Source organism: Onychomys torridus, chromosome 2, assembly GCF_903995425.1.
Source record: "Onychomys torridus chromosome 2, mOncTor1.1, whole genome shotgun sequence".
NCBI lineage: Eukaryota > Metazoa > Chordata > Mammalia > Rodentia > Cricetidae > Onychomys > Onychomys torridus.
In genome coordinates, this window is record NC_050444.1 from 125,582,739 (window position 1) to 125,610,350 (window position 27,612).

At 45.9% G+C, this 27,612-nt stretch overlaps 1 protein-coding gene and 3 pseudogenes across 1 annotated transcript; 2 read left to right on the plus strand and 2 right to left on the minus strand.

The window, feature by feature from the left end:
• Positions 1-3,998: 3,998 nt before the first annotated feature.
• LOC118577959 lies at positions 3,999-4,324 on the plus strand (annotated as a pseudogene).
• A 2,310-nt stretch (positions 4,325-6,634) lies between these two features.
• On the plus strand, positions 6,635-26,353 carry Rab3b (RAB3B, member RAS oncogene family). Its single transcript, XM_036178590.1, has 4 exons — positions 6,635-6,727; positions 7,275-7,393; positions 12,435-12,559; positions 25,810-26,353. The coding sequence occupies exons 1-4, from the start codon at positions 6,635-6,637 to the stop codon at positions 25,995-25,997; spliced, it is 525 nt and encodes a 174-aa protein (XP_036034483.1). The 3' UTR covers positions 25,998-26,353.
• On the minus strand, positions 13,766-14,793 carry LOC118578861 (annotated as a pseudogene).
• LOC118577381 lies at positions 19,141-24,858 on the minus strand (annotated as a pseudogene).
• Positions 26,354-27,612: the final 1,259 nt, after the last annotated feature.

The window sequence follows — 27,612 nt, forward strand, 5'->3', positions numbered from 1 at the left end:
ATCAGGGCCCTGTCTGTATGCACATGAGAAACACAGGTACAAGATCTGGAGTGAGACAATGAGCTCTTATCTTAGCTGGAAATCTTTTTTCCATTAAATAACTCTGAAAGTGCAATTAAATCTGGTGAGGTGGGTAAGGCTGTCCTCTGTACCCAACAATAGAGAAAGGAGAAGTGACATCCCGAAACTCCCAGGACTGAGTCAGTGGTTTTGGTGTCCAGAAGGAAAGAAAAGGATTGCTTCCCTGCTGTGTTCTGGGTTCCCTGCCATGTCTGTAGCCAAGCTGCTGGAGGTCTTAGCTTGCTGTACCCATGCGTCTTGGCGCCTGGGGGCAGTCAGCTGACTGGTTGTCTTTCTAGGTGGCACTTTTAACAAGGCTGTTAATGGCCTGGCAGGGCATTCGCTAGCCTGTGGCCTTTTTCCTCACTTAAAACAGGGACCCAACAGCTTTCAGGAGTCAGCGAGTGCCAGCACTTGGCAATTTTGTTTTCCGGCTTTTATCTCTTTTTCTGGCACACCTTAAATGCCACAGATGACTCTTTTGCCTGTGGGGTCAGGAGCCTTGCTCTCCAGATGCTTAAGTTTTAGTCGGGAAGGTTGCACGTGGCAGAGGCAGAAATGGGGAGGGAGAAGAGTTTAGAGCTTTAGCAGAAAGCTTGGGGATAAAGTAACTCATTTGCCTGTTCGCTGGCAGAAGTTTCCAAGAAGCTGTTATGTGCCCAAATTTACTGGTACCTGCCCCTATCTGCCAATGTAAGTGGTAAATGTATCCGCCCTTTTGTCCCATGGCTGTAGCCAAGAGAAAAATAAAAAATTAAAATAACAAACTGGGATCAGACTCCAATCTTGGGCGTCCCCAAGAAGTGAAGGGAGATCTATGAATCAGCTCAAGTTAGCCATCCTCTTTGTCAAGGGATTGAAAGGGCTGCAGCTGTGCTGCAGTTGGTCCACGGTGGACCCAAGACAGCATTGACCCCCTCATCAGGAGCGAAAATGTGCCTGCCATTGCCAGCACAGCCCGAGGACAACCCCCGGGGTGTCCGTTGCAAAGAATATACAGCCGCGAGAATGGCGGACTCACTGTGGTGAAGAATCACAGTGGTAGCAGTAGTGGGAGCTGTGTGGAGGTCCAGCAGAGGCAAGGGACGCGCAAGTCTTGCAGTTTCACTGGATGGGGGAGGATGCGGCAAGCGGCAGGTACTCAGTGGTCTATCAGCGCTTGTGGCTGGCCACTGCCCGTGGCAGTCATGCCGATGGATGTGGTGGTGGTGGAAGAACCACAAGCCATGGTTACCTTTCTAGAGCTTTATTGGGAGAGAAAGAGAGGGGGGGGATGCTGTGGGATGGTCTGTATGTCAAATGTGTTACTCTGATTGGTTAAAATAAATAAAGTGCTAATTGGCCAGTAGCCAGGCAGGAAGGATAGGGTAGGTGGGACAAGGAGGAGGAGAATTGTGAGAAGTGGAAAGAAAGACCTCTTTCTGTTGCTCACAATTCCTTCACTTCTCTACTGGGGAAACCTCCCTAGAAAAGTCCCTGGTCCCCTCCTTACACATGTCTTTAGATGAGGCTCCTGGGCCTGGTGCAGACCCCATCTATAGGAATCTCATGCTGTTTACTATACATTTTTTGTTGTCTCTTGATTATCAGATAAGATTATATTTTCTTCCCCTTTGAAAGCCGTGTCTGGATATTTGATGTGTTTCACCTAACCAAACAGGGAAAATAGAAGCTCTGAGAACTCACACATGATTCCTGCACCATCTTCCCTTGGGTAGCTCCTCTGTCAGTCTTTATCCTGAGCACAGGAAGATGCAAAGCAGAGCACCCAGCCAACCCTTGATGTGTAGGTGCCAACGAGGGAAAAAACCAACTGTGTTCAAGCTGCTAAGATTTAGGGATCTCTTGTTCCCGAAGAGCCCAGCCAACCCAAAGTAAACAACCTCTGCTTTCTGACATGTCCTGTAACTTCCCCAACACTGCTTCTCCCTCACTGGAATTCAGGTCCCCTTTTCTCTGGACCACTTCCGTAGATCTGATGACATCCTGTCTCCTATTGCTAATTACTAGTCCAGTGATAAGTCTCAGCCTCTCTGTGAATCTCTACCAAGGCTTCTTGAGAGCAGGGATGGTGTTTAGTCCTATGGGGCCTCTCTTTTCCTCGTGGTCCACTGGCACGAGTCCACAGGGACAAAGGGAGCAGAGGCAGTGTGCAGGGCTTTGTATGGCTTGAGTTCAATAGAAAATAGCCTTCTGGGAGTCTGCTTCAGTGTTACAGCTCAACTCTATTTCAGAGTGAGGGGAGATATAAGATGGAGACAGCGGCTGGGGTGTCACCTAGTTTGCATTTGGCAGCACGGTCCTACCATACAGCAGAAGCACAACACCTAATTATCATATGGACAACAGGGCGAGGGTGGGGGTTGGGGGGGAAGCATTTGTAGGAAACTGTGTCAAAGGTCACACTTAAGTCAGGCATCCAGGCCTAGAGACACTGTCTAAATAGGGTAAGGAGGGAGTCCGGCTGTGAAGAGAGTCCTCCATTTTACAACGAGCTCAGAGAACTGTCTGGACATGGTGGACTGCAACAGAGCCTTCCATATACTCCATTTTTTCTTTTTCTTTCTTTCTTTTTCCGGAGCTGAAGACCGAACCCAGGGCCCTTGCACTTGCTAGGCAAGCGCTCTACCACTGAGCTAAATCCCCAACCTCATATACTCCATTTTTATATCACACAAAGTATGGTCCGCGGTTATGGGACTGTATTGTATTGCGGACTTGGATCCCAGGTCTCACTCTTGTTAGACAATCTCTCAAACCGGTCTTGTCATCTGTCAAACTTGAGTGCCAACAAGTATTCCGCGAGGCTTTCGACTTCTGGCTACTTGGTGCAATAGTGGCACTTCAGAACTGTCGCCCTCACTGTTGACTTGTGGCATCGTTATGGATGGTACTCAGTCAATGCGTGTAGGTAACATGCTCTTTTGTTGATTGAGGTGTTGTGGTGTGTGCACTGAGCGCAGCGGTCCTGGACTTCAAGGCTGACTTTTGCCACCACTGTTATGGCTTTGGGGAAGTCACTTACCCTCTCTGCATTTTTTTTTGAAGTCTAAATGTTATTGTTATTTATTGCTATATTGCATTCACTGGGTGCACACATGCATGCCTCAGTGGAAGTGTGCAGGCCAGAGGACAAGTTTTTGGTTCTTTCCTTGTATCATGTGGGTTCTTGGGATTGAACTCTGTCAGGCTTGGCAGCAGGCACCTTTACCTGCTAAGGCATCTCACCTGACCTGGAAATTCTTATGGAAAATAAGGAGAAGGAAATCTTGTTCAACTGTGAAGAAAAATGAAATTATGAAATCTGTAGGAAATGAATAAAACTGGAAAATATTATATTAAGAGAAGTAACCCCAAGCCAGGAAGGTAAATAACACATGTATTCTCTCCTATGTGGATCCTACCTGCTAATTGTTAGGTATGTGCACTGAAGTGGGGATGTGCTAGGAAGAGGCTCAGGAGAAGGGGAAAAGAGGTTCTTGGGGTGAGGGAAAACTCGTGTGAAGTAAAAAAAAAGGGTGAGTGGGGGATACAGGGCAGAGGGTGGTTAAATCCAGAGAGGGGACAGAGAGATGGGGAAGGAGAGGAGGTGAGGTTTAACCTAAACTGAGGGTGGATGAGAAAGCCAGAAGGAAAACTGATAATGGGTGAGCTATAAAAAATTAAATCAAAGGGTTGGGGATTTAGCTCAGTGGTAGAGTGCTTGCCTAGCAAGCGCAAGGCCCTGGGTTCGATCCTCAGCTCAAAAAAAAAAAAGAAAAAATTTAAATCAAGCCTGCCCCACACTCACGTGCCTTTGCCACCTGCCTCCTCCTTCCGCCTTGCTGTGCACTCAGGTAGCTTTCTTGCCAGAGTCCTCAAACTCGATTTTTTTCTCACGAGCTGCATCAGATCAGGACCACCGGCACCGCATCATCAGGATCCCGGCATGCCCAAACATGTCAGACGCGGCGATAGACACCAGCTCCTGCATCCCCTCCAAGGACCTGAAGCAGCAGAAGCTGTGAAGGAGGCAGAGAATATGAAAGAGGAGCAGCTGCCAGTGGGGGGCTAATGAGGGAAAAGGGGGACAGGAGGCTGATGATGAGGCAGACAAGAGGAAGCAGGAGGGGAGGAAGAGGAGGAGGAGGAAGATGAAGATGAAGAGGAGAAAGCTGAGGCTCCCACCGGCAAGCGGATAGCTGAAGATGATGAGGATGATGATGTTGACACCAAGAAGCAGAAGACTGAGGAGGAGGACTGGACAGCAAAAAGGAAAAGCTAAACTTACGGCCATGTGACTATTCATTCACCCTCCACTTCCCATCTCAGAATTTAAATGTGTTCACCTTGGAGTAGAGCAGCAGGCCCCGCCCACCCACAGCAGGCCCCGCCCACCCACAGATGACATGCGCTCTCCACCACCCCACCAAAACCACATGGATTTGCAACAGGGGAGGAAAAAAGAACCAAAACTTCCAAAGCCCTGCTTTTTTTCCTTAAGATACTTTAAAAGGAAAATCTTTTTCATTTACACTTTATATTTGTGTACATTTTGTTAGGGGTCAGCCATTTTTAATGATAATGGGTAGCCAAACCAGCCTTCAGAGTGTTCTCTGTCCTAATTCTGTCTTTACTTGTGGTGTGAGTGTGTTCATTATAACCTCAAAGGAGAAAAACAAAACAAAACAAAACTTGTTAAACAAAAACAACACCAACAAAACACTCTTATTCCAAGCATTCCAGTAACTGTGTATGCACCTAACTGTGCTATAAGTAGTTTGTTTGTATGAGATGGTTAAAGATAAAAGGGTTCTTTTTTTTTGTCTTATTCTTTTTGTCTATGAAGTTGCTATCTATCTATCTATCTATCTATCTATCTATCTATTTAGGGCCAGTTTGATGTCTGTGTGAAACAATGTCCAATAATAAACTGGAATTTTATTTTGGCCAGATTGTTCTAAAAAAATTAAATCAATGAGCTAGAAAGATGGCTAAGCAGTTAAGAGCACTGGCTGCTCTTTGAGAGGACCTCGGTTTGATTTCCAGCACCCACATGGCAGCTAACAACTGTTTGTAACTCCAGTCCCAGAGGACCCAGCATCTTCTTCTGGCCTCAGACACCCTTTTCTGACCTCCATAGGTACCAGGCATGCACATGGTGCCTAGACCTACATGCAGGCAAAACACCCATATACATAAAATTTTAGATAAATAAGTCTACAGAAATTAAATTTAAAAAATTAAAAAGAATTTAAATGTAAGTTTGCTACATGGTAAATAAAGCTGTTCCTAGAAACTACAAGTTTATTGGGGGGAAATCCTGTAACAGGGCCAGAGGATCCCTATGAGCAGTTGGTCAGGAAGACCTCTGAGGTCCCCCAACACCATACAGGGATTTGCCAGAGCCACTGGTTACTCAACAGAACTAGACCCTCTTGCTCACCTTGTGCTTTGGTTCCAAGACTTAAGAATCAAGCTTCCCTGACAGCTCTTATAGTGTCAGGCTGCTAGGCAAGAATTTCCATCAAAACTCTTATGCAGGTGTGAGCCTGTGCACTGCACTACCAACCCGCTAGGAGAGAAGTTGTCGCTGGTGCAGTATTGGCAAGTCTGTAATGGGGGTAACCAATTGCTCTCTAATCAGATTTGAGGCTCGTGTTCTCAGGAGGGAGTCCACATTTGGCACTGCAAGCCCGGTCAAAAGCCTGCAGCCGGCGAGGTCATAGGCCCTATGTAGCTGGTGTTTTCTCCAGTCCTGTCCAGCCCCACGGACCCCACAACCACTTATTAAATAATCACTCAGAAGTTTATATTAATTAAACTGCTCGGCCATTTGCTCAGGCCTAGCATTGACTAGCTCTTACACTTAGCCCATTTCTGTCAATCTATATGTTGCCACGTTGCTCCCTGGATAGCAGGCTGGTGTGTCGTGTCTCCCCCCCCCCACCTCCTCCCACTCCCCAGCTTTTACCTCCCAGCCTCTCTTCTCTGTTTGTCCCGCCTATCCTATACTTCCTGTCTGGCTACTGGCCAATCAGCATTTTATTTATCAATCAATCATAGCAACATATATTCATTCACAACATACAGGACATCCCACAGCAGCCCTAACAGAGATGCCACTGCTGTCTTTGCTAAATGGGCAAGATATGTAAATGGACATCATATTTCTGCCTAAATATTTATGTCCATCCCCGTAGATCAAGGCTACTATCAGCTTTGGTCAGAAAAGTTTCTTTTTGCAGTGAGTAGTGGTAACTGTAAAGGCTCATAACTGGCCAAAGTGCTGACACTAAGGAACTGTTGAATGGGACTTCTGTATTGAGGAAGGAGGAGACGGAGGCAGAATGTTATCTTTGGAATATGGCATTGTTGATGCACTTTTGTTTTTAATTAATGTGTGAGTGTGTTCTCTCTCCACTCATGCATTGCCCATGTGTGGAGGTCAGGGAACAACTTTCATGCATCAGTTCTTTCCTTCCACCTGCGGGTGCAGGAAATTGAAGTTGGGTCATCAGCTTCAGTGATGGGCACCCCTACTCACTGAGCCACCTCACCAGCCCTGTTGTACTTCTGATCCACTTCAGCTGAGATGAACAGTATAAGACTTATGCAAGATTGGGTCTGTCAACATCCTGCCAAAGAGAGAAAAGGGCCCTTGAGCGTCCCCTATGGGCAGATAATGGTATCTAAGTGTGCGTGTGGTGGTGGGGGTTAGGTGGGAGTCATGAGGCCTCACTCTTCCTTGAGTATCCATAGGGGCTTGATGGCTGCTGGGGGCCCTACAAGTCACCCTGATGGAACTCATTGTTCATCAAAACTAAATAAGAAAGAAGAGAAACTAGTGGGAGAAGAAAGGAAGGCAGCAGGAGCTGGGGGCAGGAAAGGACAATGGGGGTGCATGTAACAAAAATACATGTAAATATGAAAAGGCCATGTTGAAGCCTGTTGTTATGTACAGTCACCACATGCCAATTAAAGTGAGGATATAGAGTTTTAAAATATATAATGGTTATCCACTTACATTTCTTCTGTGAATTATTCATGCCTCGTGGCCATTTTTCCTTTGGGCTGATAATTATTTTCTTAGTGTTCTTCTAGATAGACCACAGAGCAATAAACAGAAAGAATGCTCCTTAAATATGCCTTGGATTGTTAGTTAATTGTCCTGGGGACTTTTCAGGATGCCAACAGACTTCCTAGGAGGCTGATTCTTTTCTTTTCTCACCCAGGACACAGCTGGGCAAGAGCGATACCGGACCATCACCACAGCCTATTACCGTGGGGCCATGGGCTTCATTCTGATGTATGACATCACCAATGAGGAGTCCTTCAATGCTGTCCAGGACTGGTACAAACCAAATTCATTCACTAATTCCTTCATCAAATTGTTCATGAAAACCTAGCCTGTGCTAAGCCTGTGCTATGTGTTAAGGAGACCCAGGTAAATCAGTCATGGCTCCTGAATTTAAGTTGTTCTCACACAAGACGGGGGGAAAAAAATCAAACCAGGAATGGACCATGGAAATCTCAGGTGACAGGTGGTGTCCTATTTTGCTCTTTGTTGCTGTAATGAAACACTGACTAAAAATAACTTGGGAAGAAGGGGGTTTATTTCCTTTTACAAATCCCAGGTCACAATATGTCACTGAGGGAAGTCGGGGCAGAAACTTGAGACAGGAACCTGGAGGTAGGAACTGAAGCAGTGACCATGGAGAAACACTGCTCACTGGCTTTCTCCCACCCCCGTGGCTTGCTCAGCCTGCTTTCTTATACAACACAGGACCTCTTGCTCAGTTATAGCACTGCCCACAGTAGGCTGGGCTCTCCCACGTTGATCAATCATTAATCAAGAAAATGCCCCCATAAACTTGCTCACAGGCCAGTCTGATGGAGGCATTCTTCGACTGAGGTCCCCTCTTCCCTGATGACTCTAGTCTGTGTCAAGTTGATGGAAACTAACCAACTTCAATACTGTAATGTCAAAGAGAGGCATGTGGGTGATGGGAACCCAGAAGAGGGCTCTCTCTGATCCAGCCGCTGGAGTCAGGGAAGAAATCTTGGGGTTGAGGACCTGAATGCTAAGTTCTGAGAAATAATCAGTAATTAATCTGTGGGACAAACGGATAAGAATTTCCAAAAAAAGAATACAGATATGCAAAGATGAGGAAGTGGGTGAGAGGTTAAGAAAAATGTAGGTCATGGGAGGTTTTGTGTTTGGGGGTAAAAACTTGGAATTTTACCCTAAAGATGATGATATTGGAGTTGGAAATGAACCAGTACCAAGTTTTGTCTCAGGATGACCTCTCTGGCTATAGTGGCAAATGAGCCCATATAGCATCTCTCTATCACTGGGCTGGGCTTGGGCCCAAAAATATATCCAGACCAGGTTCCAAAGGGTTCCATTGGAAATCATCACAGCCCTCTAGAGATACAGCCTCTGAGCCACCTTCTTGGGGCATCACTCACAGGGAAAAGTGAGACACATGAATCTGTGGTGGATGGGAGGTGGGGTGTCTCTGTTGTTACTGTTCTTTGGAAACAGAGAAGCTGAGTAAACCATGTAGCCAGCAACAGTGTTGACCGGCACTAACTTTGTCTCTTTTTGCACATAACTACTCTATTAGTCTGTTTTCCATTACTACAGCAAAATACTGGGGCGGGGGACTTTATAAAGCAAAGGTATTTGCTTAGCTCACAGATTTGCAGGTCCAAAGTCTAAACAACATGGCAACAGTGTCTCCTGGCTGAATTATATCATGGTCATGACAAGTGGCATCATCTTGGGAGCCTAAGTAAGAAGAAAGATCATAGGGGAATTCAGGAAGCTGGTGGGGGCAGGGCTGTTCTTTTATAGTTCTCGTAAGAACTAATCAGGGTCCATCAAGAATTACACCCGTCCCTTTGTGACCTAAGTACTTGCCACTGGGTCTTACCTCTTTTGATTGTTTTTAGTGGTTTTTGAGACAGGGCCTCACTAAAGCTACTTGAATGTCTTCCTCTGCTTCCCCTTTCTCCTTTCCTCCCACCGTTCCCTTCTTCTCTTTAGTCTCTCCAGTTATGACAGTCTCCCTTCTTCCCCGCCCCCCTCTGTCCACCTTCTCTGTCTCACCACACCGCCCGTGGAGTGACCAGCCCTTTCTTTATCACCACACTGCTCCTTCCCTGTCAGCCATGACCCCTCTCCTCACCATCAGTCTGCCTCAGGAACACGGTGACTTTAACACCTAAACCTGGCAGTGGTTTTCTAAGAATAACCTGAGCTGGTTGCTAATCTGGGAGCCGAGGGGGGCTGGGGTGAGAGGAGCGGGGGAGGACAAAAGGGAGCAGAAGGCAGCGATCAGGGGCTGGCTTCAGGGGCCTGCCTTGAGTCTGAAGACGAGTGTCCATCTCTCCCAGACACTGACCTTTGAGTTTGCCTTCCAGACAACTTGGTCTCAGCCACCCAAGCCCCAGTGCCCAGAGTGGGGCCTGGCTCTTTGTGGACCCACAGCAAATGCTGGCTGAGTGAATGTTGTCTCTTGAGGGAACAAACAGGCCTTTCGCCAGACGAAGTCAGTGGTAGGGCTGGTTGGAGGAGCAAAATCAGGACTGTGACCAAGTTGGAGCTGAATGTCAATGTCAGGTAGGGCCAGAGACAAGCTACGCCTTGGGATTAGCCATTCATAGACCACTCATTCACCAGACATTCACTGCTACCCACTCTACTCTGTGTTCTGAAAGCTGGCATCCCAAAGATGATGAGGCCTGACGCTGTCCTACCCTCTGCCCTCCCTCCCACTGGAAAGAATTTAGAATTCCAAATAGAAGAGATGCCATAGTGGACGTGCAGGGGACCAAAGGGGATCATTTCACCTGATGGGAGAATTAGATTGAGAATTAGACCCATTCCCCCCCCCCCACACACACACCCTCAAATGCCTATAGTATGGGGTTCTATTTTATTCTTTTAAAAATTTTCTAATTATAGAAGTTATACCTATCCACTTTTAAAAATGCAAAGTACAAACATTTGAAAAGTATTTTTTAAAGGTCTCATGATAGAGTTGGGCAGTGGTAGCTCACACCTCAGATGCCAGCAGGATTAAGGCAACAAGATCCCCATGAGTTGGGGGCCAGACCAGGCTACACAGTGAGACCCCGCCTCAGCAAACATCTCATCATTGAGCTGGGAGTAGCGGCTCATATCTGACATCCTAGCACTGGGAAGGCTGAGACAGGAGGATCACTGAGTTTGAGGCCAGCCTGTATGTGCCACACACTGAGTTCCAATCTAGCCTGGACTACAGTGAGAATCTATCTCAAAGTCAGAGTCTAAAACCCTCAAGTCTTATAGCCATCTTATATGAATGGAACTGCTTAGCACCTCCTAAAGACATGTGCATCTGAGGCAGGGTTACATGCAATTGGTAGGTGAGTGTGTGTGTGTGTGTGTGTGTGTGTGTGTGTAAGTGTGTGCTGAGGGGCAGGAGGAGGGAGTGGCTATAATCTCAGGTCAGAGTCTGATGACCCTCCCATGACTCCTCCAAGGGCAAAGCTTCCTCAACAGTGAGTTGCAACCCCATATGGGTTCATATAACTGAACATAGGGATCTTGAAAAACAAAAAACAAAAAAACAAAACTTAAACAGCAAAAGGCGGCTGAACACACAATGGCCAACTTTAATTCAAAGCCAAATATGTCATGAGTCAAAAAAACGTTTGTGACAGTGTACCACACAATTTCAGTATGGCCTCAATCTGAACATGAACACACACCGTGCTCTGTGCCTGAGGTGGTAGCAAAATCCTTCAATCCTGGCGCTTGGAAGTCAAAGGCAGGGAGAGCTCCACAAGTCTGAGGCTAGGCTAGTCTACATAGAATATTTGTGCCAAGCCAGCTAGGTCTATATAGAGAAACACTATCTCATTTTTTAAAATGGCTCTTAAAGAAAAAAAGATTTATGTGTTTTATTTGAGGTGCTTGAGTGTTTTGCCTGTATGTATGTTTATGTACCACATGCATACAGAACCTGTGGAGGTCAGAAGAGGACATCAGATTCCCCCTGGAACTAGAGTTATGGACAGTTGTAAGCCGCCCTATGGGCCCTGAGAACCAATCTGGGGTCCTCTCCAAGAAAACCAGTGCTCTTACTTCTGAGTTATCTCTCTGGCCCCTGCTTCAAAAATTATTTATTTATTTATTTATTTATTTATTTATTTATTTATTTATTTATTTGGGTTTTGGGGGGCGTTAAGACAAGGTCTCTGTTTATTTTGGGGTTTCTGTTGCTATGAAGAGACACCATGACCATGGCAACTCATAAAGGTAAACATTTAATTGAGGCTAGCTTATAGTTTTAGAGGTTTAGTCATGGTGGGAAACATGGCGGCATGCAGGCAGACATGGTGCTGGAGGAGCTGAGAGTGCTACATCTCGATCTACAAGCAGCAGAAGGAGCCTTGTGTCACACTGAGCATAGCTTGAGCAAAGAAGACCTCAAAGCCCACCCCTGCACTGACACACTTCCTTCCAACAAGGCCACTCTATCCAACAAAGCCACACCTCCTAATAGTGCCACTCCCTATGGGGGCCATTTTCTTTCTGACCACCACAGTGGCTCAATTTAGTCCTGGCTGTTCTTAAACTTGCAATGTTAACCAGGCTGGCCTTGAACTCACAGAGACTCAGCAGTCTCTGCCTCCCGAGTGCTGAGATTAAAGATGTGCCCTACCAAACCCTGCTCAAAATTTTTTTAATGTTAAAAATGTCTCTCAGTATCAAATTCAGCCAAGACTTAATTCTTTTTTAAAAAATAATTCATTTAACCTTTGTTTGATGTGCATTGATGTGAAGGTCTGAGATCCTCTGGAACTGGAGTTACAGACAGTTGTAAGCTGCCATGTGGGTGCTAGGAAATGAACCCAGGTCCTCTGGAAGAACAGCCAGTGTTCTTAACCACTGAGCCATCTCTCCAGCCCCCAAGACTTAATTCTTTACATAAAAATAATCAAACAAATACATCTCATTATGCAATTTACTTTAGTCTTTAATAAGCAATAAAAAAATATGCATATATACACACCACAGAACTGTTTTACAAGAAATTTCTTTGTGATTTATCATCAGTAAATGTTTGATTTGTCTATCTATTTAAACACCTATAGCTCTGAGATCACTTAAAAATGCCTTGGGTGAAAAGGGGTCATAAACAGTAAAGTTTAGGACCTGTGCATGGGAGTGTTAACAGGCCCAGTCATCTGGGAGTGATGGGTCATCAAAGATGCTCTGCTTTCAGGATGGTTTTGGCCACGTCACGCTTGGCAGACAGCATTGCACAGCAGCCTCCAACACTTGAGGTGGGAAGGTGGGCATGCCAGCATGAGTAACCTATTCCTCTGTCTCTTCCTAGGGCTACTCAGATTAAGACCTACTCCTGGGACAACGCGCAGGTTATTCTGGTGGGGAACAAGTGTGACATGGAAGAAGAAAGGGTGGTCCCCACCGAGAAGGGCCGGCTCCTTGCAGAGCAGCTTGGTATGTACATGACACATATGTGTGCATGCTTGTGTTTATGTGGATAAATGTCTGTGCATGCATGTGTGCATGAGAGTATGTGTGTGCATGTGCATGTGTGTGTGCATATACAGAAGTGGAATAAATAGGGAACAAGAGAGGGCTTTTATTTGTGTGATTATGAATGATGTACCTGCGTGCCCTATGTTTATTGTTTCATATTTGAGTCATATACATACAGACTTTGTGCTCATGATTTTTTTTGTTCCAAACACATTCGCATTTACTTTTTTTTTAAGCAAATGACATAGACCCAAATTACCAGCTTTTTTTAAACCTAAGCTTAACATTACATATTTAAACAATTGTCAGAACTGACGAATTTGCCAGCATCCATGCACAACAAGAAAACATCCTTAATTTACACTAAACCAGAAATGTATTACCATTGATGCAGTAATAGCTTTCATTACTAAATACTGAAAATAAAATTGAAATATTTCTGTGGAAGGTTCATCTGGCAACATTGACTTCACAGCAGGCTGACACCACTCACTCACATGTCAACACAATGGGAAGGAAGCAGATCCATGCTGGTGTTAAACAACAGTCTTGTCCTAGCACTACTCAAGAGTCACAGGCTTACGTTTTGTTTTCTTTTGTTTAAAGCAAAGTGCATACTGAGATTACAACAATTTCAAAGACAAAAATTTTTAAAAAAAAAGGTCCTATTTTGTGGTCCAACAACAAACTCAAAAGTCTATGACAAATAGGGGCTCCAATGAGCTGTTTATAAATACTTTAGATTAGGTACAGTTATACAGAAAGTCGAGTTTGTTTGAAATCTTAAAAAAAAAAAAAAAAAAAAGGTTCCTATTGGTGAAATGATTAAGGCCACTCCACATAGTTAAAAGGGAGGTTTATCTTGTGGGGTAACTTACAAATGAAGGGATAGGTTGTAGGGTCTGGCGAAGGTATGGCGCAGTCCGGCGGTGTTCTCTGGAGAACTCTGCTTGGTCTACCTCCAGCGTCCAGGGTTCCAGAATCAAGAGAGACCTCCTCTCGATCCTGGGTCTTCAGCTTCCTCCCTCAGCCCCGCCTTGTGGGCGTGACCATTACCGAAGCCTCAATGGGGGTTGGAACTTCCAGGCCAATGCTGGGATGGCTACCACTGCAAGTTCCTGTTATTCCTCAAATGGTGCTTGTTGTGGTTTACCATTTCTGTTAAATGCATGCGTTGAATTACTTGTTATCCAAGCAGGTTATCGTCAAGGACTTTAACTGTCCATCTTCCTCAACTTCTACTCTTTCTTGGCCATTCTCCACAATTCTCTTTGTAGTGGTTTTTGTTGCCATTCACTATCTTAGTAGAAGTTGATATTGATTTGAAGTTGCCCATTCCCCTGCCACCAAATGATGCTGAAGAGAAGGAAGTGATCCCCCCATGCCCTAGTGAGCCTAACGGAGTGAATCCTGTATCAAAAGCGGGAAATCCACCTCCAAAAGGAGGCAATCCACTGAAGGCAGAGAAAAACGAGCCTGCACCTCCGTTTCTGCTTCCTCGGGGACCCCTTCGGTTCCCAAAGAAGTCATCAAAAGGGTCTTCAAAGAGGTCAAATGAAAATGGGTCCCTTCTACCAAAAAATTCCCTGAAGACATCATCTGGATTTTGGAATGTGAAGCCGAACTGTCAAAATGACTTCCACCTCCTCCTCTACCATCATTTAATCCTTCTTTGCCGTATTTGTCATAGATGTCCCGCTTTTTTGCATCCGGATAATATCTCATATGCCTCAGCTACTTGTTTGAATTTCCGCTCTGCTGCTTCTTTATTTTCAGGATTTTTGTCCGGATGCCATTTAAGTGCCTGTTTCCGATACGCCTTTTTTTGTTGTTTGTTTTGTTTTGTTTTTGTTTTTCAAGACAGGGTTTCTCTGTGTAGCTTTGCGCCTTTCCTGGAACTCACTCTGTAGCCCAGGCTGGCCTCGAACTCACAGAGATCCACCTGCCTCTGCCTCCCGAGTGTTGGGATTAAAGGCGTGCCCGTCCAGCGCCTGGCTCCCATATGCCTTTTTTCCCCCAGAGCTGAGGGCTGAACCCAGGGCTGAGCTAAATCCCCACGCCGCCCGATTCTGCCTTTTTAATGTCCTCAGGTGAGGCATGTCTCTGCACGCCCAGAACTTCATAGTAATCCACCATGTTTTAACAGATTGTTGGAACACATCCGAGGCCGCGGGACGCGGTGGCAGGCAAGGAGGGGGGAAGTCCGGTGGCAGGTCTCCTCGCGGCTCTGGCACAGCTACGCTGGTGGCGGCGTCTCCTCACGCTTTCCTTTCTCTCTTTTTTTCCCCTGTGCTCAGGATTTTAGGGAGTTCATCATTTATATTTTTCCTATAGTGAATATATGAATATAATTTAAATATGTGAACACTTTTTTTCGGGTTTTTCATTTTGGTTTGTTTTGTTTGTTTTTTGTTGTTGTTTTGTTTTTTGTTTTTGTTTTTGAGACAGAATTTCTCTGTGTAGCCCTGGCTGTCCTGGAACTCACTCTGTAGACCAGGGTGGCCTCAAACTCAGAGATCTTCCTGTCTCTACCTTCTGAGTGCTGGGATTAAAGGCGTGCACCACTTCTGTCCAGCTGTGAACACTGGTTTTAGACCAGATCCATCCACAAAGGATTTGAGATAGCTTATTAAAAAATAACTGCAGGGTGGAAATAAAAGAAAAATAAATGAGAAAGTTTTAGCAAGAACAGGAGCAAGATAAGAGAAAGCTAGAGTCAGATAAGTGTGTGTGTCACAAGTTCTTGGGCACCGGTACCAGCAAGAGGTAAGCCAAAATATTGTCTTTGGACTTCCTAGCAACCACCACAAAGAGTGAAACAATCTGTTATGTGGTTCAGCATGTCCGTACTATAAAAAAACAAGCCTATTATTCCAGGGAAGCTCTGCTCTTCATTGGCAACTGTGGAGCAGACTGTGCAGAATGTGGCCAAATAATAGCACACATTCTTCCAGAAACTTCGATGCTGAGCATAATAGGACTTTTCTTGCCATTTTTTCTTCATGTAAATGAATGCCTCTCACCAACACACAATTCGTAACAAAAGTCCGCACATGAAGAGGCAAAGCCACTCGACTCAGTGCTGCTTGGATTCTTCCCCAGGTGAAAGCGTTTTGACCTCTGCGTTCCACTGAGGCCCAGATGCCCAGGCGTGTCTCAGTGCCCCACAGCAGAACCTGTACCTGCCTTTGCTTGGAAGATCAGTTTTGATTATAGATATTGGGGTTCAATGTAAGATTGCCTTAGAGTGAGGAATAGTTTCTTCCATGTCTGCAGAAAGTTTATAGTCTTCCTCTAGAGCAGTGGTTCTCAACCTTCCTAAGTCTGAGGCCCTTTAGTCCAGTTCCTCATGCCCCAACCATAAACGTACTTTGTTGCTTTTTCATAACTGTAACTATCTGGTATTTCGTGAAGGAGTCATTCGAAAGCCCAGGTTGAGAACTGCTGCTGTAGAGATTAGATGCAATTGGAGGTGGTTTTCCTACAAACATGTCATTCTACGAGGCTTTCTTGTTGGGGAATAGAGGGCTAAAGGTTAGACTCTGACAGAGTTTACAGGTGGGTAAGCTCGATGAAATGCAATGTGAATTGTGTGTGTGTGTGTGTGCGTGTGTGCGTGTGTGTGTGCATGTGTGCGTGTGTGTGTGTGTGTGTGTGTGTGTGTGTGTGTGTGACTGTCTGTCTGTCTGTCTGTCTGCCTGCCTGCCTGCCTGCCTGCTGCTCGAACTTCTCCATCCATACTAACCAAGATAGTTAGAAATCGAGATGGGTACACCCTAAGTGCTTGGTGGGAGGATTGACTCACCTGGGGTCTTGCTGCTCCTTTATCAGAGAGGGTCTCCAGGGCAGAAAGGGTCTCCACTTTGTTCACAGAACAATAAGCATGTGGTGAAGCCCACACTTGGGGAACTTCAGGTTATCCCTTTATGCTTCTGACCTGCAACCCCCTAGGAGACTGGCAGAATGCAGAACACAGGTAGGAGTGAGCATAAGGAAGCATTGAAGATAACTGTCGTGAACTGGTCAGATCTAGACAGACCAGGTAACCCATCTCTATGCTACAAAACCTGAGTTTGCCTCGACTGAGTTTGTCTACCTGAGCATGTCTATTTACATATGTATCTCTCTTCCTGGCCTTTGAGAACAGGAAATATATATGGTTTGTTTCATCCCAAGGATCTAGCTTAGGGTAAATAAATATTCATATATTCCATTTATTCATTGAAAATATATATTGAGAACCAGCAAGATGGCACAGCAGGTAAAGGCTCCTGCCATCAATCCTGACAACCTGAGTTCAAGCCTCCAACACACACACACACACACACACACACACACACACACACACACACTCTACATAAGTATTTTTTAAAATAATAATACATATTGCGCATATACTCTGAGCCATGTTCTGCCCTGGCATTAAAGATACAATTAATGGGAGCATATGCAATTTCCACTGTCAGGGAACTAAAAAAGACAAAAATACTAAACAAATAATTATACAAATAAATAAAATTATTTAAGTGCGTGAATTGTACAGTATGTGAATTATATTCCAATAGAGCTATTGTTTGTGACTAATTATGATTAATAATCTTGTTATATCAAGTAATAAAAATCTTCAAACTAGTTTTATTTTAAAAATAGAAATTTTCGAATAATTTTTTTCTTTTTCTTTTTTTTCTTTTTTTTTTTTTTTTTTTGGTTTTTCGAGACAGAGTTTCTCTGGGTAGCTTTACATCTGTCCTGGAACTCACTCTGTAGACCAGGCTGGCCTCAAACTCGCAGAGATTTGCTTGCCTCTGCCTCCCGAGTGCTGGGATTAAAGTCGTGCTCCACCGCCCAGCAGAATAATTTTTTGAATACATTCCCCCTTCCTTTTCATCCCTCTGGCTCCTCCCATGCACCCCAAATGCATACGTATGTGCATATATCTGTATATACATTCCTAAATATACAAATACAACTTGCTTAGTCCATATAATGTTGTTTGTACATATATGTTTTTAGGGCTGACCACTTGATAATAGATAACCAATCAGTGTGCTCTTCTCTGGGGAAGACTATTTTTTCCTGCTCTTAGCTTTCCTTAGTTACCTATAGTTCTTTGTCTAGGGTTGAGGCCCCATGAGCTTATTAAATCACATGGAATTTTTCTAAGTTACCCCAAACTAAGCCTGGTGGATTTCCTGGAATCTTAAACCCTGTCTCTCCATAGCCATCCCCAAAGAGACATGTCAAAATGGCTCAGAACGGGACAGACTCATCATCTGTCAGTTGTCCAAATAGTCTGCTTTGGAGGAAGACACATCTAGATAGAGAAGTCTCGATCCTCGTCAAGCAGGTTACTGCTTTACTGTCCCTGAAGAATGAACCATTCCATGGGACACAGCGTGGGGTGGTTGAGATTCCTGATGAAAAGCCTGGCCAGGACTAGCCAGATGTTCGTAATATACAGAAAAGATGGCTCCCAGAAAAGCTGGGCCCTCTAACTACATTCTTTCATGGAGCACTCATCTAGTTTCAGGGTTAAATGCCAAGCTTTGGTAAGAGCATATGTACCCAAGGGAAAGTAATGTCTTTTTTTGTAGGAGTTACAGAACTCTGAATCTGGAGCTCCTCTGGCCTGATTCCCCACACAGAATCTGGTTATGGAAGGAGGCTTAATGGAGCTGTCAACCTGAGAAATATAGAGTGCAGCGCCATCCTGGGTCTAGTAGACTTCCCCGATCTGTAACTCAGTGGCCTGATGGCCAGTGTAGTAGGGCTGCTGTCTATCTTACCAGACTCCCTTTCTCTTAGCTCTTCTAGGCTCACTCAGTCAAGACTACTGACATGGCCAGCACCTAACATCTGAAGGTCTTTGTGCCTCTGTCCTCTCCAAGTTCCTGGGAGCTGGGTGCAGTTTTAGAGACACTGAGGAGGAAGGGCCTTTGGTGGTACAGAGAACATTTCCTCCACCCAGGACATATGACATGATAGGGTGTCTGTCTCCATGTGCCCCCCAGAAAAGGTCTTATTGGTCCCTTTCTTGTTTCTGATTTAGGGTGATGCTTGTTAGAGCTGAAGAAGGCAAAGAAAGAGAACTGTGCCACAAAGGAAGGAGAGTTTTGTTTGTTTTTGTTTTAAGACAGGGTCTCATAAATCCCAAGCTGGTCTTGAACTTGCTATAGAGCCAAGGATTACTTTGAATTTCTGATCCTCCTGTTTCCACTTCCCAAGTGCTAGTATTATAGGCATGTACCATTCTTCTTGGTTTTATCAGTACTGGGGACTCAGGATTACCAACCTGAGTTCCATCCCCTGCCCCATGACAACAAAACCTTTCTAAGTCATATAAGTAACATGAGTAGGCTCAGTACTGAAACTCAGCCTTTAGACTTAAACATTTTTTTGTTTATTTTTTAAACTTTTTCCAGTAAATTCTTATTAGTAATTGTATCATGAGTCAAGGTCTCAGAGGGACCATCATATCCCTAGGTCCCCTTTACTATCTGCAGAGAACAGAGGACAGAGGAGAGGTGGGCAGAGCCAGGTCAGATCTTCCCAAGAAATGTGCCTTGTGCTCTGCGGCAGTCATCCCAGGCTGAGACCCATGATGTGGGTGAGAGGGCTTTGTACACACACAGGCACTACTCACACAGGGAGGCATCCTTCCCCCACCCCGCCCCCCTGTGTGGTCATTGCCTTCTCAAAGTGGTGGAAGCCCAGGTAGTTCCGCCAGTGGTTCCTGATCTGGTTCTGGTTTGGGAAGGGCTGTCAAAGGGGGTAGTTCTGTAATCCTTGATTTTAGTCTTGATGTCTTCAGCTATGCTGCTGACTCCTGAAGTCTGCCCTGGAGCAATGCTAGTTCAGTGTGGCCGTTAGCAAAGATGCCAATGTCAGAACTGGACTCAAACTCTTAATGCTCTCAACATGCTCTACCACATTTCCCCAAAGCCTGCCATGATTTCTCTTCACATTTGCACCATGGGTTAGAACACTAGTGAGATTTCTTTAGTTATGTTGTGGCAACACATGACAGGAGTCCAAGTTCATGAGAAAGGTCTATTACTAGCTGATTTTACATGTTAGCTGTTGGTTGGTTGTGAGTGTGCTTCTCATCTCCTCTGGGGCTGGCTAAACAAGGTTCTTAAAGCTTCTGTTGGGACTTGGATCGAATCACTTCTACCCATTTCCATTGGCTAAAACAAATCCCATGATCAAGTCCACTGTTGGAAGAATTAGAGGCACTGCAAGCCAGTTGGCAATGGCTAGAGGTGGAAAATCCCTTGTAGAGAGGACCATCAATTCTCTGCCATCTCTCCCGAGCACTCAATGGGTCCTGGGCATGGAAACAAATGGGCTCCCTGTTCTTAAGATGCTTATGGTCCAAGAAACAAAACCATGAAAAGAAATGTCAGCATCTTAACAAGTTTAACTTTCCTCATTTCCCATGTCCCCCTTTGGGAGGGAGATTGACTTTTTTGGGATGTGTTTTCTCTGAGTGTGGCTTCTGGTTAAGCCTGGCTATGGGGGCAGAAGACTGAAGAAGGAGAGAAGGGAGAAGTCTGGGTATCCCATCCTTTCCCTTGGCAAGCTACATCAGCAGGGTCTGCTCCTCCCAATTCCTACTTCCATGGCTCCAGCTTCCTTTGCCTCTAATAATTTCCTAACTGTTTTCATTTGCTCCAGGTTCCCTCCATTCTGTCTTTCTCCTCAATTCCTTCACCACCCATATATCCAACTGCTTCTGATTTAAATGTGAAGAATCCTTTCCATTCTGTTGAGTGCCCTGGGATTGCAGGAGAGAGGTACATCGTATGTTCCGAGTGGCGAAATAGGATGGGGAAGCCAGAGAGAAGGCTGTCTGGGATCAGAAATCCTACAGAAGAGCGATGAAGATGATTAGGAGTAGGAGCAGCTGTAGGAGCAGAGGCTCAGATGAGAGCACTGATGCTCTGCAGCACGTGTGAGCCAAGAAAATGAAGCTAAAGAAGCAGAAAGGATCCAGGCCGTGCAGGGTTGTTGTGGTTCTATGTGGTTTGAATGTTGACTGTGATGGAAAGCTTTATCCTTCGCTGGTAGTGCTGGGAAATGGCAGAACTCTTAAGAGGTAGCCAAGTGGGAAGAACTTGGGCTACTGGGTTGTGCTCTTAGTGTCTGAGTTCTCTTATGGGGACTTTTTTTTTTCTTTTTAGATACCCCAGGCTGGCCACAAACTTGCTATCTATCCAAGGCTGGTCCTGAACTCCTGATCTTCTAGCCTCCACCTCTCAAGTGGGAATTGCTGGTATTAACCACTATACCTGGATTGAAAGGGTTGATATAAGAGTTGCAGACGTGTCCCTTCCCAGCTCTCTCCTTCGTGGTCCAGGCATGGTCTTCCTACTTCCACACATGCTCTCTCAGCACTGTTAAATATGTGCAGCTAAAGGGTGGCCATCACCACAGAGCCCGTGCTCTTCAACCTTTGACTCTGCTGGACCAGGAAGCACATCAGTTATCTTCTTCACAAGGAGTTTGAGTCAGGCATTTTATTACAGCGACGAAAAGTCAAAGCATACAAGGTCTTGAGTTTTAAGTCAACGAGGCTGATATGGAGTTACTCAGACCTCTTTTAGCCCCAGTGACACAAATCCAAGACAGAACAGTTCAAGTTTCATACAAGAGCACAGCTGAAATAAAATGGGAGAAGATGGCCAACAAATGAACAGGCCAGGGGATGTAGTTCATCAGGACAGTGCTTGTCTAGTGTGAGGCCTTAAGTTCACATTTCAATAACACACACACACACACACACACACACACACACACACAGTCAAAATATGCCCCCAACTTTGGTGTCCAATGCTCGTAGTCCCAATACTTAGGAAGTTGAGCCAAGAGGACTGTAAGTTTGAGGCTAGCCTGGGCTACATTAATAAACCATAGTGTTGGGTAAATTGTTCCTATGACAGCTGAAATAACCAAGAAAGAGGGTAAGCCTAGAGCAGGCAAGAAAACAGCGAGAGGAAGCAAGAGGGTACGAGTTAAAGGTTAATAAATGATGGAGACGCAGAGGTATGAGCAGGGTGGAGAGGGATTTTAACATAATGGCAGTGGAGGAATATTCGGGAGCAGGGTTCTGCTAAGAAGTGAGTTTAGCTGGTTGGGAATTGCTAAATAGACTCTGAGGTCAAGTTCAGAAGCAGGTATGGGCTCAGTCTGTAGGTCTCTACTAGCTGGCTTTGGCAAGCTAGACAATCCTATCATTTTGGAAATGGGGAGCATTTCAGAATCAGGTGAGAACTAGATGCCATTAAAGGCAGCAGAAATTCCATTGTCCAGAGCCAATTAGCAGGAGGAAAGGACCAGGGGTGACTGGTCTGCTTAATTGGCTGTCATCCTCCTTGCCACACTAGACTCCCAGCTCCTGAAACACTTTATTAATGAACCAGAGGAAAAGGTTACCACCTGGGCCTACTAATAAAGGCCTTCAGGAGCCTGACAGTAATTGAAGGTACATTGGAGGCTGTTCTGAGCTGACTAGACCCAGGAGGTGGTAACTTGAATTAGGATCCTCAAACTTTGGGTACTTTTGAAATGATGGTAAAGATATTCTTTGGCATGACATCTCAGGTCTCCATGTTTGTTCTCTTCTTCTCCACGTCTCACCATGTTTGGTTTTGCCATATCCCACCAAGATCTGATAACAAACTGTCCTGGTCTTTAACAGAAAAGATGTGTTCACCCCCCTTTCCCTATTCACATGTGTTTTCCTGACTGCTGTGTCAGATGTGAATGTGTATACTCACAGTCCTGTGACTTTGTCCCCTACTGATGTCTGCATCAGCACCACTGTCTCCAAGGAGTCTAACTTGGCCCTCAGACTGGGATAGGTACCTCTTCTGTGTTCTCAGTGTCCTTTGGCTTCCCACTGTCCCAACACTTAGCACTATGGTATCAATAGGTCTATCTTGTACATTAAACTAGGAGCTTGTCAAGTGTAGGACTGTGTGTGATCACCTTGGTGTCCCTGGTACACAGCACAGGGTCTGCCTGTGTCATTGCATGCTTGCTGAACCAAGTTGTTGTGACCTCTGCTGGTTACATCTCTTCCATCACATCCTCAACGCTCTTTCCTACTGCTTTGGTTGTTTTATTGTTTGTTTGTTTTTGGTTTTGGGGTTTTTTGTTTTGTTTTTGTTTTTGTTTTTTTGAGACAGGGTTTCTTTGTATAGTCCTGGCTGTCCTGGAACTCACTCTGTAGGCTGGGCTGGCCTTGAACTCACAGAGATCTACCTGCCTCTCCCTCACAAGTACTGGGATTAAAGGCGGGTGCCAACACAGCCCGCATCTTTCCTACCTCTTTCATTCGACCAACATTCACCAAGCACCTACCCCTCCACTCAGGCTGGAGCGCCAGTGAATGGCCCAGTCCCTTCTCAGAGACCTCCGGGTTAGATGGTTTCTACCACGTGTGGCAGCAGGTGTTATGGCAGAGGGGCATGGAAAGCCCTGAGTCCTGCAGAATGAGAAGTCAGATGAATTTTGTTCAATTCTAACATTAAAGGCTTGCATTCTCACTAACTTAGGAAGCTGCCCCTTATTTTCCTTGCAATTTCTTCTCTCTCCTGCGTCCTTCTTTGACCTCTGCTTTCAGAGGTCAAAATTTTGACTCAGAACTGTTCCAAGGGAGGGTGAATCCAGGAGGCATGAGATGGATCCCTGGCTTCTCCTTTCCTCTAAGTCTCGTTTCCCCACTTATAAAGCCGGGTCTGCCTGGCCCTTCCTCCCTCAGAAGGTTGTTTTAGTACTCCATGAACTATTAAGAACTATGCAGATAGGCATGATCGAAACCCTTACTCGTGAGTGTCCAGACCTAGATTTGATCTCCCCAGGTCCCTGGCACTTAGCAAAAGACTTAGCAAAATGTCAGCGCTCAATAAAAATCTGCTGTGCTGATTAATCCTGAATGCTGATGAAAAAGAGGGTTTTTCCCCCCAAAAGTTAGGAAACAGTGGAAGGGCTGAGGCTGAAGTGGGGTGGGTGGGGAACATATGACAGGTGAATTGTTACATATTCTGGTGGGAAGCCTAAGGATACTGAGGACATGTTAATCATGTCCCATGTCTTGTGTATTCCCATACCTCCCTGGGAGGCAGGTGGTGGTCACCCTCTTCCACAAGTGAAGAAGTGAAGGCTGGAAGCAATTAGGCTACTTGCCCGTGCTGACAGAAATATGCTGAAATTCAGGCTGGCTTCCAGGCCTCTTCCCACTGCCCACCTGTATAATGTGGCACATCCCCAGTCAGCGCTCATTCCTCAGAAAGGATTTGTGGCCTTGCTTTGACCTGTGTCTTCGTCTTCATCCACACTGATGGTGAACGCCCCTTACCTAGGCCAGCCAGTCAAAGGAGCAAGGAATCCATGTTTGTGAAATTCATTAAGGAAGAGCTGTATGCTGAAGGGGCTCGAGGATAATGAGCCAGCAGCTGCCTCTTCCCTCATCACATGTCTGTAATTAGGAAGCCGCCTTTAGCTTGTCTTTCTCGGGTCAGGAAATAGGCCACAGGAGAGGTTTTTCAGCTGGAGGTGGGCTGGCAGGAGGAGCCAGCGCCTTCAAGCTGTGAGGCCAGGGAGAGGAGCCATGGCAGAGTGAGGGGGGGGGGGGGGGGAGGAGGAGGGGGAGGAGGGAGGTAGAAAGGGACCCTCCTCTTTGTGGGGGATGAGAAAAGGGTATGAGATGGGGAGGTGAAAGAGCTTCCGTGGGAAGTCTGGTATTATTCCTACTTGACAAACCACAAGTCTGAGAATCAGAGGCTAAGCGATTCCGACAAGTGCGGTGGCTTGCGCAGATTCAGACTCCATAGCAGCCAGATGAAAGCAAACAGATTTGTAAAGGGAGAAAATGAAAGCTTGGAGGAGAAGCACTGGCCTGTGATCCCAGTCCTTGGGAGACTGAGGAAGAGGATCATAAGTTCCAGGCCAGCCTGAGCTACATAGTGAGTTCCAGGCCAGCTTGGGCTATATACTGAGACTGGGTCTCAAAAACAACAAAGAAATAAGAACAAAAAACAAAACAAACAAAAAAAAAACCCCAAACAACAACAAACAAAACAAAGAACAACCTACAACTGCAGTTGTGCAGGAATGGAATTGGTTGGTAGAGCACAGAGAAAAAGGGGCAGAGCTGTGAATAGACTTTGGAGCCAGGCAAACCCAAGACCAAACTCACTTCCCACTGCCAGCCCGTGACTTGTGGGAGCTCTGCAGTCTCCTGGGGCACGCATCCTCTCACATACTGACTGGGAATGCTGACGTTTTACCCATCGGGCTCTTGTGTGGGTTAAACAGGATGCTATCTGTAAGTCGCTAGCTTAGTGTACGGCATCATCTGGGAGATGCTCAGTAGATAAAGCTTGAGGCTACAGAGGAGGAAGAGCAAATACCACCTCACTTACTCACTGTGACTCCTGCAGAGCCCAGAGCTTGTCAGGATGCAGCGAGAGGGAGGTGACAAAGAAAGGGTCCCAGACAGACTGGGTGTGTGGTGGAGATGGTGTTAGGGCGCTTGCCTGGTATGTCCAAGGCCCCAGGTTCTAACAGGACAAAAACAACAGGAAACCTAAAAACCTGGGCTTCCACACTGGTGCTCTTACTTATCGTGAGCACACCACCTTCTTCCCTAAGCCACAGTGTCAGCGCTGGTGACAGGAAGAGCCTGTGACTGACACTCCTTCCTTCCCCAAGGTACCACATGAACAGAAAGTGAGACAATGGATTTGCTAAACACTTTGGAATGTGTGAATTGCTCTGATTCCATGCATATGCGTTCACTCTTTCAGCTAACGCCTGATGTCCCCCACACTTCTCCTCGGGCATAGGGCTATATATACCTCACAGGCATTTTAGCTCAGTTCACATTGAAGTAGTTCTGCAAGCTAGATAAAATTATTCCTGTTTACAAACTAAGAACTTAATTTGTAAGCAGAACGAATGATTTGCCCAGGATTAGATAGTCACTGGTAGAGCCAAGCAAGATGTGTCTGGTTTTAAAACGTGTGCAGGCAATCCTTGTCCTGGACTGTCTCTTTGAGGCAGAATCCTCTGTGCATGAAATTAGGTCTCCCTGCTTCATGTCCAAGCTCTGGCTGTATTGATCCAGAGAACTATGTTGGGGCACAAAATAGCTCCCACAGAAGGGCTGGGAAAATCTGCATGTCTCTCTCTTTTCTTCCTAGGGTTTGACTTCTTTGAAGCCAGTGCCAAGGAGAACATCAGCGTGAGGCAGGCCTTCGAGCGTCTGGTGGATGCCATTTGTGATAAGATGTCTGACTCGCTGGACACAGACCCCTCCGTGCTGGGTGCTTCCAAGACCACCCGTCTCTCAGATACCCCACCACTGCTGCAGCAAAACTGCTCATGCTAGGCCAGGCCCCAATGTCATGCTCACATGTGCCCTGCTTCTCTGTTACTCACTGTCCACTCCCAACCCCAAGCAAGTTGAGGTCTTTGCCAGCCCCTGTGGTTCCCTGAAGATGGCCCCAATTACAGATACTGATGGTACAGGTTACCGTGTGGGCGAAGATTCCTTTGACAAAAGAAAACTCCCTTTTATGAAGGAGGTTCACTATAGAGACTTGGAAAGGATCTTTCCTGCCCTTAAAATAAAATAAAATTTCCTTCGTTTACCAAGGTACCCCTCCCACACACATATATCAGGGGCTGGCCGGTGAGGCCCACCTGCACAGCTAATCCTATTAAAGAAAATGTCTCAAAGTACAACCTCTTGTTTCCTATCAGGCTCCCTGTGGGGCCCTCTCTCACTGCAAACCAAGCTTTGATTTGCAAAGCCCTGAGCCTGTTAGCACGATGCCCACAGGGCCTGGGCAGTTGCTGTGGTGACAGGACAGTGCTAATCTCTGGAGAGCTCAGACTCTATCGATGCCTGCCGAAGGAGCAAAGGCTGAGTCAGAAACACACTTTAAAAAATAAAAAAGGATTATCTTCTGCAAAATGTCAGAGGCCCCTGCCATCTAAGGGCACAAGGACAAGAAGGAGAAAAAGAACAACCCGGACAGGGACAGGTCTCCCCTTTCTAGCTGGCTTATGAAATCATGATGTAGCCTCAGGGTGGCACTGAACCTCTTCCTCCTGCCTGGGAATACAGGTGTGTGACTTCACACCCAGTTTCTCCAGCTGGTTCTTGACTGTGAGAATGTCATAAAATTTGTCACTGATCCTTGGGCTCCCAGAATCTGAAAGGTTTGAAGCTGATGAGATCATCCCCAGATTTACCTGGTTTGACTAGTCAGCTCCAAGCTTTCCAATTCTGACAAGTGGCTGCCAGTTGCGAATTTCTGCTGCGACCTCCTCCAAGGATTGACTGGGAATTAAGAGCCCACAGACTCAAGCACAAAAAAGCTGGGGTACCGTGGGCTGTGGGCTCGGATGAAGACTACCACCAGCAGCCTGAAAACTCCGTGTTGTTCCACACAGCTGAACAAGGAGGTGGGTTTATTTCATACTCAGTCAAAAGAGGAGGCAGGTTAGCTAATCTTGGTAGGGGCTCTCTATAGGGGAGCGGTCTCAGGCTATGTCACCAGGAGCAGGAAGCTGTGGTTGATACTTTCTGCACACTCTGTCAACATTCTTAGTGGACCAGAGGAAGGTCTTGCTCTTCCCACGGGTCCAAGGCACTGGGGTCTTTGACACAGCTGTGTTAGCATCAACAATCCACACTCACTCAGGACCCTATTCACTCCCCACAAATCTTTCTTTTAAAGCACACCATCTGTCAGGTGTGAGGGGGGCTCCTGCCTGTAATCCTAGCAGTTGAGGCAGAAGGGTCAACTGTTCCAGGACAACCTGGGCTTCAGATTCCTGTTTAAAAAGAAAAAAGAGCAAGTGTGTCTTTCGGGCAGGCCCCAGAGCTCTCTGTCTGCAATGTCTTTGTGCAGCTCCCATAGCCAGGACCCGTCTTTGCTTCAAACTGAAAATGGCCTCACTGGAATCCTGTCTTCCCACTCTGTTTGTACCGTTTC